General features: G+C 33.8%; 2 protein-coding genes and 1 long non-coding RNA gene across 4 annotated transcripts in view; 2 read left to right on the top strand and 1 right to left on the bottom strand.

Moving 5' to 3' along the window:
- LOC145316604 (uncharacterized) overlaps positions 1 to 13,768 on the bottom strand; it is a 36,021-nt gene that overhangs the window by 19,922 nt on the left and 2,331 nt on the right. The gene's annotated exons all lie outside the window — the stretch shown is intronic.
- Positions 7,001 to 8,981, top strand: LOC145316602 (uncharacterized). The gene is made up of 3 exons (XM_080157233.1): positions 7,001 to 7,573; positions 8,425 to 8,537; positions 8,679 to 8,981. The coding sequence occupies exons 1-3, from the start codon at positions 7,303 to 7,305 to the stop codon at positions 8,856 to 8,858; spliced, it is 564 nt and encodes a 187-aa protein (XP_080013359.1). The 5' UTR covers positions 7,001 to 7,302; the 3' UTR covers positions 8,859 to 8,981.
- LOC145316600 (uncharacterized) lies at positions 9,053 to 12,241 on the top strand. Its single transcript, XM_080157231.1, has 2 exons — positions 9,053 to 9,656; positions 10,696 to 12,241. The coding sequence occupies exons 1-2, from the start codon at positions 9,185 to 9,187 to the stop codon at positions 12,135 to 12,137; spliced, it is 1,914 nt and encodes a 637-aa protein (XP_080013357.1). The 5' UTR covers positions 9,053 to 9,184; the 3' UTR covers positions 12,138 to 12,241.

Genomic DNA, 13,768 nt, shown 5'->3' with positions numbered 1-13,768 from the left:
TACACTAGCAGGCTCATATTTGCCTCTAGAGGATTTCAGTCTGAAATGGGGGTTCGTATAAAATAGCCTTAAACCTCTCTAAGACTAAACGAAAGAACAACTCAATTTCTTTTTTGTTTTAAAAGAAGAGCAAAAAAAACTTTTTAAGATTTTTAAAAATTTTCTTCGAGAAATAAAAAAGCCTTATTATTTTCATTATAGAAAATAATATTGTACATTATGTAAGCAATTACTTGGCATACATATGTCCGGAACATGATTGGAACCGATTATTCAAATATTTACATGCTTGTCAATGTGGCAGAGAGAAAAACCAAGAGCACAGACATGAATCCATTAACATATATCATACTAAACATCTCAAACAATTACATATTACTCAAAACATGGGTTTTGGTGTGTGTATGTGCGGTTAGTGTGTGTATATTATTTCTGAGTTTTCATATCAAGTTTTATTTCCCCTCACTTTTACATCTGATAATTTTCAAGAAACAAACACATAGTTAGCATAGTTTTTAAAAGAGATACATAACAATACAATGAACAGCAAAGAGTTGGAGCAAATATATCTCAACCAAAGGTTTGGTTGTCTTCAGCTGTTTTGCTGAATTAACCTTTCCAAGAAATCTAAAAGCAAACGCAGAAAATGAAATGAACACTTTGAAAAAAGGGCAAGAGAGAATTATAATTATGAAAAAATGACTCAATATGTTTAAAAATTGTTTGTTTTTCTTGATTAATCCTAATCAGAAATTAAAATAATAATATTTATAAATACAAATAAATATCTAATATTTGCGTTTACCCATTTGTTTTATCAATACAATGATAAATAAACTTATGTTCTCGTATATAAATATATATGAGGAAGAGGATGGTTGTTTAGCCCGGAGCTCAATTAGCTTTATATATTGAGTTTCCGCTTCTTATGCTCACCGTAATACACACAAACTCACACCACACACACACACACACACACACACACACACACACACACACACACACACACACACACACACACACGCACACACACACACACACACAGATTAACACTCGCACACAAACATATATGCTCTCCAACTTGGAACAAATATTACATATGCTTAAAATATAATTCTTCAAAAGTATAAATGGAGAAAAAAAAGAAATTATTCCTAAATATTATTCTTTAAATAACTTAAGTAAATATCTAAATAGTTAAGTTCGATGAATCTAAAAATCAAATTATGCAATGCACTTCACGGCTCTATATACAGCTTTGTGCAAAATATCTTAGAAAGTATAGTTGTATTATCTGAGGTATATATTTTATAAATAGATCACTATGAACTAATAGTAATGAACTCGACTAATACTAATCTTTAAATTGCTCGAACTTTGTCTGGAAGTTCTTATTGTGTTTGACTGAGTCATATCAAACACTTTTGCTGTCAATCAGCAGTCTGACACTAGGTCCCGTTCTTACTATATTTTATTAATTGCGGCTTCGTCCCTTGAGGACGGGAGGGGATTTATACACGGGGCGATTTCTCTTTTGAGTATAGAGAGAGACCCTCCCAAAAAATAGTTACAAAACTTTCCTATACCCCTAAGTAGCATTAATTTAAAGGAAAACAAATGTCGGTCAAGCGTTTAGCAAGATTTTAAGGTATAGACTTAGACACAGACAGCCAACCTGTAACTTTCATATAAGCACTGATAAGCTTTAAACGACACTAAAACCAAAGATATCTTCCTATCGATTATCAAAGATGATAATATATGCCTTTTATCAAACTTTTAAAATCTGAAAATATTTTAGCCGGCACGGTACTTATGTATAGATGTTACCTCCACTGTCTATATGACTCTAATTTTATCAAATTATCCGTATCGAATGTCAAAGCGTGTTGATAATCCTATTTTCCCAATTCGTATGGATAATATATATACTATATAGTTGCAAAAACAAGAACTAGGCATATTCTGAATATAAAAACTAAAAATATACTTTTTTACAATTTAAATACTGTAATAGTTGTTTATTGCATCGTATTATAAACAGCTTTCCAAGGATTAAAACCAGTTCTTTATAATTCGTGTCTTCGGCATCTTGGGGCTAAAAAACTGTTTTTATTCTTATAATGGTACATTTTTTTTTATTCGTGGAGAACTGGATATACAGTGTGGCCACAACCAAAAAAATACTGATACTGAAGAAAAAAAAGGAAATACTGAAAATACTGAATCCTAAAATAAGAAAAAATACTGAAAATACTGAAGAAAAAAAAGGAAATACTGAAAATACTGAATCCTAAAATAAGAAAAAATACTGAAATACTGAACAAAAAAATACAAATACTGGATAAGTATTTTTTTATATGATTCCTCATTTCAAAATTTCATATATCATACCTTTATAATTTGGGGGATATTTTAAAGACCTTTAAATTTTGCATCTTAGATTTTCTTGCACCAATTAAGCAGAAAATGACTGATAAATATTTTAAATGATTACAAAACTTAAATACTTTTTAGTTAATTTAAGAGCATGCTAAAAAACTTTACCTTTAATAATCATGCAAAGTACTCACCTTAGATTATTCATTCTATTAATAGACAAAAAAAATATCTGAAAAAAATACTGTATAAAAGCATCTCAAATATCTAAAAAATTTATATTTGAAATGAAATTGAAAAAAAAAATGTATATTACCATCATAGACGTCCAAGCTTTTTATTTTTTTGGGGGGGGTAAAATTTTTTTAAGGGGGGGGGGTAATTCGCTTTTGGGGGGGGTAAAATTCGCGCGTCGCAATTTTTTTTACCCCAACCAAAATTTTTACCCCGGGGGTAAAATTTGCTTGGGGGGGGGGGGGTTAATTACCCTCCCTGAAATCTGTTGGCAGGGGTAAATTTTTTTTACTCCCCCTCAAAATTTACCCCCTAGGGCAAAAATTTTTTTGGGGGGGTTAATTTAAATTTTATTAAATGTTTAGTATTAAAAATGCGCGCGAAGCGTGCAAAATTTTTTTTGTTAGAGATTTTTATTTTTTTTTGGGGGGGGGGGGTATTTACCCCCCAAAATTGTTTGGGGGGGGGGGGGTAAAATGAAAAAAAATTTGGGGGGGGTAATCGCCCCTTTACCCCCCCCCCTTGGACGTCTATGATTACCATAAAAAAAACAAAATTAATGTACAAAGTTATAGGGTAATTTAAAGGAAAGTAAAGTGAGGCGCGAAGCGCCGAAAAAAATCTGACATCAACTACTTGAAAAAACATCTTATTTATGCAAAATTTTTTGGAATTTAAGAAATAATGAAAATACTGAATCATGAAAATTTCCAAAAACTGAAAAATACTGAATAAAATTTTCAAATACTGAATATTCAGTATTTACTGAAAATACTGAAGCCCCAATTTCCAAATACTGAAGAATACTGAAGATTTTCAGTATACTGAAGAATATGGCCACGCTGGATATACTACGATGCTATACATAATTTTGCAGTATAGCTGACAACCTGTTCTAATCCTCCGGATATTAATCGGTTTCGAAGCGGCACTGGAAAACAGTTTAGTGTATTAAAACAGAACATTTCAAACCCGCCAAATCCCTAGTTGAAATAATAAAGTATATCCACTCGCTTCATCCACGGATAGAAATCTTTACACACTAGAACAACAATTATGACTGCATTATCAAGCATACAACACTCGGTGTAAATGTAAATTAAAACAAATAAAACCGTGCAATAAAAAGATGGACAAATGTGACATTTTCTTGTCGTAAATGAATAATATCTAGGACATTTAGCATGTATATCGAATTAAATTACCATTCTTTTTCTATATAAATAATAAACAATTCGAAGAAGGGTTATTTTACTGATACTGACAAAAACATAGGCAAATTTTTATTTTATTATTCATGAATATCTTTGTTTATTTTTTACATCCCGCCATAATTAAAATTAAACAAGGACAGTCATGTAGCGCAGCTATAAAAAAAATATTTTCTTTTAACTACTCAAAAGTATTTAGAATAATTAAGTTCTGTTTTGAATAGAATAAATACATAGAAATTACCAACTACAAAAAAAAGCTAAAAAAATCGAAGGAAGATCATTGCTAAGTTACAAATTAACATAAAAAAAATAAGAATTTCTTAAACAGTGCAGCTTGAGTAAACATTTCTAAAGTAGAGGGGTTTGAAAAAGTATAAGTGGGTGCATTTCTTGTTTTATTCATTTAATTTAACTAAAGAAAGCTATAAGGCTTCAAAGTTTCTGCTATTAAATGTCTTAATTCTACATTGACATTACACATTTATAAAGAAGTCAATACATTTTGTTTATTAGATATTATTGCCTAAAGTAGACAAATGTCAAAAACGTTTTCTTCTCTGTCTTTACATTTCAGCAAAATTAAATAGACAACACCCACAAACCCTTCTCATCGACCTGTGGTTTGACCCCCCCCCCCCCTAAAATCGCTTGTCAATTATGTAAATTTTTCAAAAACCTTTATACCAATGAGGCCTCCGAATCTTCTAAAACAATTGTATCCTTAAATCACGCATCACACTTAATTTATGTGAAAAATTGCAATTAAAATGGGGGATAAAATAAGAGTATTTGTGATTGATGAGATACTAACGAAATTTAAGTCAACTCATGTCACTTGATCGAAGGTTTGATTTTTTAAGATTTTAAGTTCTTTGAGCAAAAAAGTTATTATAAAGATTTATTAGAGTAATACTGTATCTAGCAGAATAATGAGAAAAGTACAATCAACTATTATATTCATTATGTAAGACATATAGAAGAGGCTAATCAGTGCTTCCCTAGGGACAGGCCAATAGTTCCCCCCATCCCCTGCCCCATTACATTTCCAATGGTAGCCAATATTATATTTTCTAGGTAATACAATGTAAATATACACACACAGTCATTTTTCCGATATTTTATCCGACACACACAAACACACTTAAGGGGAGAAATAGGTTTTTTTTAGAAGAGGGGCTGATAATTTTTAAAACCCAAATAACCTAAAGCTTTAAATGATTTCTTGTTAATTATTTGAGAAAAGTTTTCCTATGTAATTTGAAAGCCAGATCTACATCATTTGCATTATTAGGACATTAGACTATTTGAGTGAAGAATTTTGTTAATTATAGGTAGGAACACAACTTATATTCAATATTCATAGATTATATATAATGCGAATTAAAATATGTAAGTCTTTGCATTTTGAATCTTTTAAAGAGACTGAGTAGGGACTAAATATGTGTGGGTGTGGAAATTTGAATCTTGATAGAATATGGGGGAGGGAGTAGGATTAAAAAATAAAAGTTCTTTATAAGATCACAAATAATCTGAAAAAAATATTTGAGGATTTAAAAAGGCGCAAATACAAAATATCCCTGTTATAACATCAATTACAAAGATTTACCAAAATAAATAAAATTTAGATAATGGCTTAAAACAATCCAAATCATTTTCTTCCCCGAATATTTACATTCAAACAAGAGCAGATTTCATGTACATATTTAAAGGTATTTCATCGTTTGTTGTCTTTTTCTTATTTAAAATACAAGATAATGAGAACGAAAAAATTAAGACATTTTTAAAAATGTGGAATCTTTGAATTAAGAAATCTAACTCTTTAGAGTCAAAAAAGAGGAAGAAATATTTATTTAATATTACATTGATTTAATTACACAGACAATCTTGACCCAAAGGTTGATTTCTTTTACTTTCTGATTGAATAATGGCCCAACACAATTTCCAACAAAACATATTTAATGATCTCTCTGCTTTTAGACAAAGACAAATAATAGTAAATGTTTGAGTAAAAAGTGTTGAACCTGGATTGTCTTGAGATCTACTCTTTAGCTCAAATAAAATTACATTTCTTTTACTTTCCTAACAAACATGTCAGATTTACCTTGTAATTCAATAATATCTAGATGCTATAATATATTAAAACTTTTATTGAATAGTCCCATAGAGACTATAACCGTATAAGCTTTTTAAAGATTCTGAGTTTAAAATGATTTATTTCATGTTTGCTTAACGAATAGGACAACTTAGGTATGAAATATGTATATTATACTGAAATTTTTAGCTATGATCTTTAGATTAATTATTAATTTATATTTCCATGGAATCTAGGTATTGGTATTGATTAGGTATGTTTTAGGTTACTTTCCAGAGGAGAGTTAAGTGAAATTAACGACCAACCTCAAAAAATTGGTGTTCTATAAAGCAAGAGGCTAAACTTAGCAGCAATACTTTATTTTAGTTCAAAGTGTGTACTATTTACAATTTTTAAAAAATTATTTTTTTACAGAATTGTTGAAATTGGGGTTATAAAAATTCCCATTTCATTGAATATTGAGATAGTACCCTATTTAACCATATCGTAACATGGAGTACAGAGATGAAAACCAATCACAAGATGAATTTATAGGAAAGAACAGGGTAATTTTTCAAGGAATCTGTCTTATGATTTTAAAACAGGAGTAGAACTCGAAAATTTGACATGACATTTGCTTTAATGGGGTAAAACGTGGGTTTATGAAAAAACGGTGGCCGAACTACAACTCCCGCCGAAAACCGTCAAATATTTTTTGCCTTTACTCGCCAAATTACACAAACTTTTCTTCAAAATAAATTTCCCTTATATTTTCACAACACTTGTGATTTTTTGGTAGAGTTAGGACGTGTTTTAAATAGCTCAATGGGCATGAAATGGTCATTGAATAGGGGGCCTAAACCCTGCTCATAAAAGACTCCGACGATTTTGTTTGATAAAAAATATGTTAAATTTAGCGGGAAAAACTCTGATTGATCATAGATAAAAAATACGTTAACTGTGGCGGGAACTTATGCCGGGAAAACCATGGCCGGAACGCTATGCACGTAAATACGCGGGCACAATCGAGCGCCCGCATGAGAGGGAAAACATAAAGGGGGCGGGGAAAAGGGGGTTGTTGGTCAGATGGGAGGGGAAAGGGGTGAACAATACAGTAAAAATCCTGCATATAAATAGACTAAAATCTTAAAGCTTCTTCAGTCAACGGAAGAAAGAAGCAAGAAGATTTCAGAAGAAGTGGCCAACAGGACTGACAATCCAAGACCTTAGTCGGCAAGGATGCCACTAAGCCATCAGTACACAGCGCCAAGAATTCCAACAATAGTTTTGATTTACATTGGGGGGTAGGGTAAAAATTACAAAGACTAACCTTTTTAGGTTAAGTACAGTGTAATTAAAAATTGAGATATTCTTTTATTTTCAGAATAATTGTTTTAAAACACGATGGATCCTGATCAAGGAGACCCGCCTCCATCTAAGGTGCGCAGGATGGACAGCGACCTCGATTCCGGCGGTGCCTCCGACACTGAGAACATTGAGTTGATTTCTCAGTTCATAAATGAACAGTTGCAGCAGCCATTCCATGGCTTTGAGGGCGGTGAGTGTGGGGCAGGGAGAGAAGATCCGCGCCTTGCTGGTCATTCTGGAGTGCGTGGGGGACCCATCACATCACCATCTGCTGGGGGGTCGGCTGATGCCAGATGGGGAAATAGAGGTATGGCTAGTAATATCTTAATAAATTATTATAATATTGTGTGTTAATTTTTAATTTAATGAATGTATACACATAAGTACGATTTAAACTGTGTGATACATATTTAAGACTATTACAGAATGTATACACATAAGTACGATTTAAACTGTGTGATACATATTTAAGACTTAACAAAATTTGTACACACAAGTATGGTTAAAACTGTGTGACAAATGACTATGCTGAATTAATATAAAAAACATATATTTATGTATACTTGCAAGTATGATTTAAACTGTAAGGTGCACGTCGTAAAACCAGGGACATTAGGGATAGGTGAAGTGGAAAATTTACTGTTTAATTATTTGCTAACCTATTGAAGAAGTTCCTTAAAGTATTTAGGCGCCTCTTAATAAAAATTGGGTACAAGAATAATTTATATGCTGTTGTCCTCTCCCTCTCTGTATAAATTGTACAATATGTGATAGAGATTTGTATATTTAACAAATTTCTGTACTACTTTCAGGGATCTAAAGGGATAAGACAATGGATGATAAATTGATGATGATACACAAAATTACCCTTTTTAACGGCGTAAAATTAGTGGTTAAAAAGTTTGAACACTCAACTTATTAAACCAACCAAACAAAATTCACTTGAATGTATAAGAATACGTTACTATAAAACTTTGGGAACTAGTGTAATAAAGAGACAATTGTTCCCCATTCAGTTACTAATATGGTAATCTAATATTGCGGCAAATTAACTCATAATTAATAGGATGTATGGGTGTCACACAAATTTAACTCTAAAAAAGTATAAATGAATTTTACGCTGATAAGAAAAGAAACAATAACATATTCACAATTTAGTGCATAAATGGTGCCTGAGAGAGGAGCACAAGGATACTTGGACACCCACCATGGGCGAGAGAGACTGGATGCTGACCTTCATGTCTGATGACATGGAACAAGGAAACTTCCAGGTGAGACCGCACTTCATGTATTATACCTATACAAACTATAGTAAATAATATTAAAAGTGTCTCTCTTAATCTGTAATAAAGTAAAATGTCTAAGTAATTTGACTAAGATTTTACTAAAATTAAGTTACTTTATATGTTTAGGCAAAGATATTTGGAACTTCGAAGCGCAATATAACCTGGCACTCAAAGAAATGTTGGGGTGCATTACAAGAAATCTCAACAAACGAGACGAGCATTGGTTCTCTGCGGTTTGAAACAAATGTTAACCCTACCCAAATAACTTTGTTGCCTAACACCCTATACTCAGGAATGTGTGTATAGTCTCCCACCCTCCCAGTTCCCTAAAATTTTTTCTTCTTAATCCTAGTTAGATTTTAGTAAAATTTATTTCAATCATTTCAATTGGTACCTTATCTAGAACAAATGCAAGATCTCAAATTTAATTTAGCCTTTGTAGTTTACTAGTAAATTTACTCAACATAAAAAAATGTGTTCCAAATTTTGATTCCTTCATACCTTAAACAGATTAGGGTAGACTATACAATTAAATCTTAGAGTGGGGAAGTCTTGCAAACTACAATATTGAAGTAAAACCAATTGGTAAGGGGTCAAAGAATAAAACAAGATTACAACTATATGAGGCGTTGATGGGACAGGACCGGTATAAGATAAATGTGCGCTGGGAAATCAGATTTCATCAAAACTCCCTTGTGCCAAGATTGTCTTTGCGCGCCACCAATGTTCCAATGGCTATTTTGGAGACCAACAGCAGCATGCGTAGCCACGCGCCCCAAACAATGGAACTTGATTCAATCCCTTTAGTGCATTACAAAGTAGCAGAGCCGCCAATGTTTATGAAGTCATGGCTAGTGAATCCTGTAGTTTTCACAAGTAATCCATCAGAGGATAATTACAGAGCCATAGGCTATCAAATAAATAATCATGTAACCACAAGAGTTGTCACAGATACCAGTCTGGAAGCTGGGGATTTAGCTCGGGTGGCGTCTGAACCTGACAAATATCTCAACCAAAGGAGATTCCAGAAGCAGGTTGCAAAGGCCAGAGTCCACACCACATCTCCCCCACCCCCACCTGCTGAACTAGCATCTAAAACATCAGGTAGGATAAGTAAATACGGACCAAGGTTTCAGTTGAAAGAAATAATTAATATTGATGATGAATTTGTTGAATATTCAGGATTGTCTCTTGCAACTGAAACCTGGTCATCCTATAGAACTGCATTTAGGTCATTCAAACATTTTTGTCAGTCTAACAAAGTTGTCTGTACGTTTCCTGTCCAGGCCAAAGTGTTGATTAGATATGTTAAATATTTGGCCAATGTTAGGCAAATAAGATTAGGTACAATAGTACAGTACCTAGCAGGCCTGAAAAAGTTTCATGAATTGGAATTTCATACTACATCTAGTTTTAGTAATGAAATGCTAAAGATAACTCTAAAAGGAATTGAAAATTATCAAAAATGTGAACAGATTCCCCCCAAACCTAGAAGAGCATTCACGTTTTCAGTGCTCAGGTTATTTGGTCATAGAATGGGGTTGATCAATCTTGAATGGGAGTTGGGACAAGTTATCTGGGTCATAATTCTTATTGGATTTTGGGGATCAGTAAGATTAGGCGCCCTAGTAGTAGGCAAAAATGGACCAGATTTGATCAAATGTCCCAGGATCTGTCATATAAATATCATAGATGACAATCATATCATACTTCAGTTAGGTCTACCCAAAGATGGTACTCCAGCTGAAAAAGTACACATATATAGATTTGACAACCCTATGTATTGTCCTATAACCCAACTTAAAACCTTATTGCAACACAGAACACCTGTACACAAGCATGATTTCATTTTTGTTAAGCCTGATGGTTGCTTAATCACTGGGGCTGAAGTGAATCAAATACTACAGAGTGTTTTAGACCCTTCAAAAATAAATACCTTGGGCTATTTTAGAGGACATTCCCTTAGAGCAGGGTTGCCAAGCACTATGGCTATGCACCCAAAATTGTTTAGTAAGGCAGAAATAAAATTGTCAGGAAGATGGGCATCTGATGCAGTTGACAGATATTGTAGACTGACGGGTGACACCAATAAAAAGACAATTAATAAACTACACAATATATTTAACAAAAATTAATATTTTAGGTGCTACCTGGAATGGAGCACAACTGACTCCTCAAGCCGCTGCTGATACAGAAAAAGAGGTCCAAGAACTAGACCGCATTGAAGGAGCCTGTCAACTGAATAATGGCGGTAATGACGCCGTTAACATGTGGAATTTGAATGCAGGTGGTCCAGCTAAGGGTTATGCACCACCCCCTGCCATAATAGGTGTACCTAAGCAACCAGAAAGATGTACCAATATTCCACTGGGCGGGAACTCTGATAAACACTACCCAGCACCAGATAAATCATACATCTATCCCAGAGGTACCCATTATGTACAAATACTTCAAGATGAACCAATAATTGAATATATTCGGGATGAAGCTGGGTACATACAGCCAACAATGACTCTGGAACAAGCCCAGAAAACTTTTAATCTAACACAAGGACAACTTGAAGAGTGTTTCTATGCCATGTCTGAACATGATACACTTCATATATGCAGAACCATGCTGATTCGTGACATTTTGATCAATGAAATGAGTCTAAGACATAAAGTAACCAGAGGTGAAAGCAAATCTGGTGTCCTGACAAAGAATGCCCTAGAACTAAAGGAAACCAAACAAATAAAAGGCGGACCGGATAATCGGTGCAACGAATTACACCAACGGTTGTTTGAAACCGCAACTCTGGAAGGACCCAATGAAACATGGGCCCAAATGTTTACCAAGTACAAAGGTGTACACAAGCCCCACAATGGTTTAAACCTCTCTGCATTTGGCTTCACAGATACCCTAGACGACAATACATGGCGCCATTTGTTCAATCCTGGTTATCCTTTGACCCTAACTGCACTCCGTGAGGCTAACAACCTGGGTAGAGGAGAGGCAGCCTACAAACTCACTCAAAAAATGGGTGAACCATTGATCGTGTCCCACCAAAACTCTAAAAACCCAACTACCATGACTGAGGTATTTGACTGTTGGGAAATGTACAAAGTAGCAAAGATGTTGATTTGCCCAGTGGACTACTCCGCTGTCATTATAAACAAAACTCTGGCTGTAAAGTACAACTGGCTCCAACATCTGCCCAAGAAATATAATGTACCTGAAATTGTAATCAGAATCTTAGACAGGTGTCTGATTGAAAATGCAAAGAATTATGCAAATAGAAAAAACCCAATGTCAGAGTCAGCTGTGTCAAAGGTAGTAGAAGCTGTGGTGAGAGATGTTTCAAAGGGTGCTGTACTAGCAGATCCTGCCATGCATTCAACCAGCAACATCAGTAAAAGCTACCTGACAGTCAATAGTACTTGGAGACCCTGTAAGCATTTCAATAGCATGCATGGATGCTCCAAGGCTGAAGTAGGAGGGGAGTGCCCAGGGGGCTACCAACACAAATGTGGCTGGATTGAGAATAACCAGTACTGTGGAGGTCCTCATGGCAAACACAATCACAGAAAAGAACAAACAAAAAAATAATAATTACCTATGAACTATGTGTTAATGAAAATTATCTGTGTTAATGAAAATTATCTGTGTTAATGAAAATTATCTGTGTTAATATTAGTCTTGTCATATTTTTGTTTTTTGGAAATAAAACATTAGGCCTAACAAATCAATATTCCTTCTTAGTTAGACTAGAGTGCTCTATAATTACTTTGTCCTTGTCAAACATTATAATGATATATTACTCTAAATTTTAGATAAGTGGGCCAGACCAAAGTTTGAAAGGGTTAATAGCTGGGTAAGTTCACAATTCACCGATAAGGTAAGCAAACCTGAGTTGCCAACAAAACCGTTGAAGAATGTTGAAGTACCAATATTGGAGGATTACTCCAAAAATCCTAATGAAGAATTCTGGAAACATTTTCCTAAAGTAGATATTCCAGATTCAATGGAGGGCGAAACTCCAATTGATGTAGCCAAGTTTGAGAAATTATATTTAAGTGTCAAAGAAAAACTTACAGATTATGAAATTGACCTCATTGAAAAAGTTATTTATGACCTTAAAATGGGAGCTGATGCTTTTATTAATGAATCACTGATTTCTAGCCTAAATGTTGAAAACTCAAAATCAATGTACAAAAAATCTGTAGCTGTAGGCTACACAGACCAATTATGTACTTGGTTAAAACAGGGCTTTGTTGCTGGTCCATTTGATGAGGATAAGTTGCCAATTGATAATGTAAGGATAAATCAGCTTTTTGCTCTTGAACAAAAAGATAAGTTTCGCCCCATCTTAAACTTAAGTTATCCACCAGGTAATTCATTTAATGGTGCAGTAGAGGAAGATAAACTCCCTAAGGTTTCAATGTCCTCTCATAAAAATATTGCTAAAACAATTACTGAAGCAAAAGGAATGGCTATCTTATCTAAGATTGATCATCAATCAGCCTATAAACTAATTCCTGCCAAGCATGATCAGTTGTATCTCCAGGGATTTTCCTGGTTAGGCAAAGTATTTATAGAAAAGCGAATGGTATTTGGCAGTAAACCAGCTGTTCCTTCTTATGATAATTTCCATGAAGCACTTGCTATATTGGTTCGAGTATTAGCTGAAACACCTAAGAGCCAGGAGGAAAGAACCTTAGATGACATGATGATTATAGCTAAGTTTAAGAAATTGCATGATAGATTTGTTTCAACTTACCTTAGTATAGCTGAAGATTTAAATATACCCCTTGCTAGCTTTGAGGAGGGAAAAGCATTCATAAATCAAACAGAAGGTACTCTTTTAGGAGTAATCTACAATGGTAAGGACATGACATGGAAGCTTCCAATAGATAAAATCGAGACATATTTATTTGAACTCAAGACATTGCGAGACAAATTGATTTTGTCATTGAAGGATCTTCAAAAGATCAATGGAATAACTAACTTTGTAACTATTCTATGCCCTGATATGAAGTTTTATAGAAATAACATTATCACAGAAATGAAAAGGGCTTATCATGATGGATTTGTATCACTCAGTTGTGTTGCAAGACAAACAATTGATATCTGGCTTAACATGATTGCAGATACAAAATTACCAATGTCAATACCAGTAAACCATGACTATGTCGAGAATCAAATGATTACATTCTACACTTCAACTGCAACACGTGTTG

Source organism: Acartia tonsa, chromosome 4 (genome assembly GCF_053477335.1).
Source record: "Acartia tonsa isolate MP-2025a chromosome 4, ASM5347733v1, whole genome shotgun sequence".
In the NCBI taxonomy this organism is placed as follows: domain Eukaryota; kingdom Metazoa; phylum Arthropoda; class Copepoda; order Calanoida; family Acartiidae; genus Acartia; species Acartia tonsa.
Note: the sequence above shows the minus strand (reverse complement) of the source record. Positions and strands in the feature narration are given on the sequence as shown.

Excerpts from the sequence above, each read along its gene's own strand:
- LOC145316602 (XM_080157233.1), top strand. The coding sequence starts at position 7,303 with ATGGATCCTGATCAAGGAGACCCGCCTCCATCTAAGGTGCGCAGGATG. Across the intron at positions 7,574-8,424 it reads TGCCAGATGGGGAAATAGAG|TGCATAAATGGTGCCTGAGA; the intron begins GTATGGCTAGTA and ends TTCACAATTTAG. Across the intron at positions 8,538-8,678 it reads TGGAACAAGGAAACTTCCAG|GCAAAGATATTTGGAACTTC; the intron begins GTGAGACCGCAC and ends TTATATGTTTAG.
- LOC145316600 (XM_080157231.1), top strand. The coding sequence starts at position 9,185 with ATGGGACAGGACCGGTATAAGATAAATGTGCGCTGGGAAATCAGATTT. Across the intron at positions 9,657-10,695 it reads ACTAGCATCTAAAACATCAG|GTGCTACCTGGAATGGAGCA; the intron begins GTAGGATAAGTA and ends TTAATATTTTAG.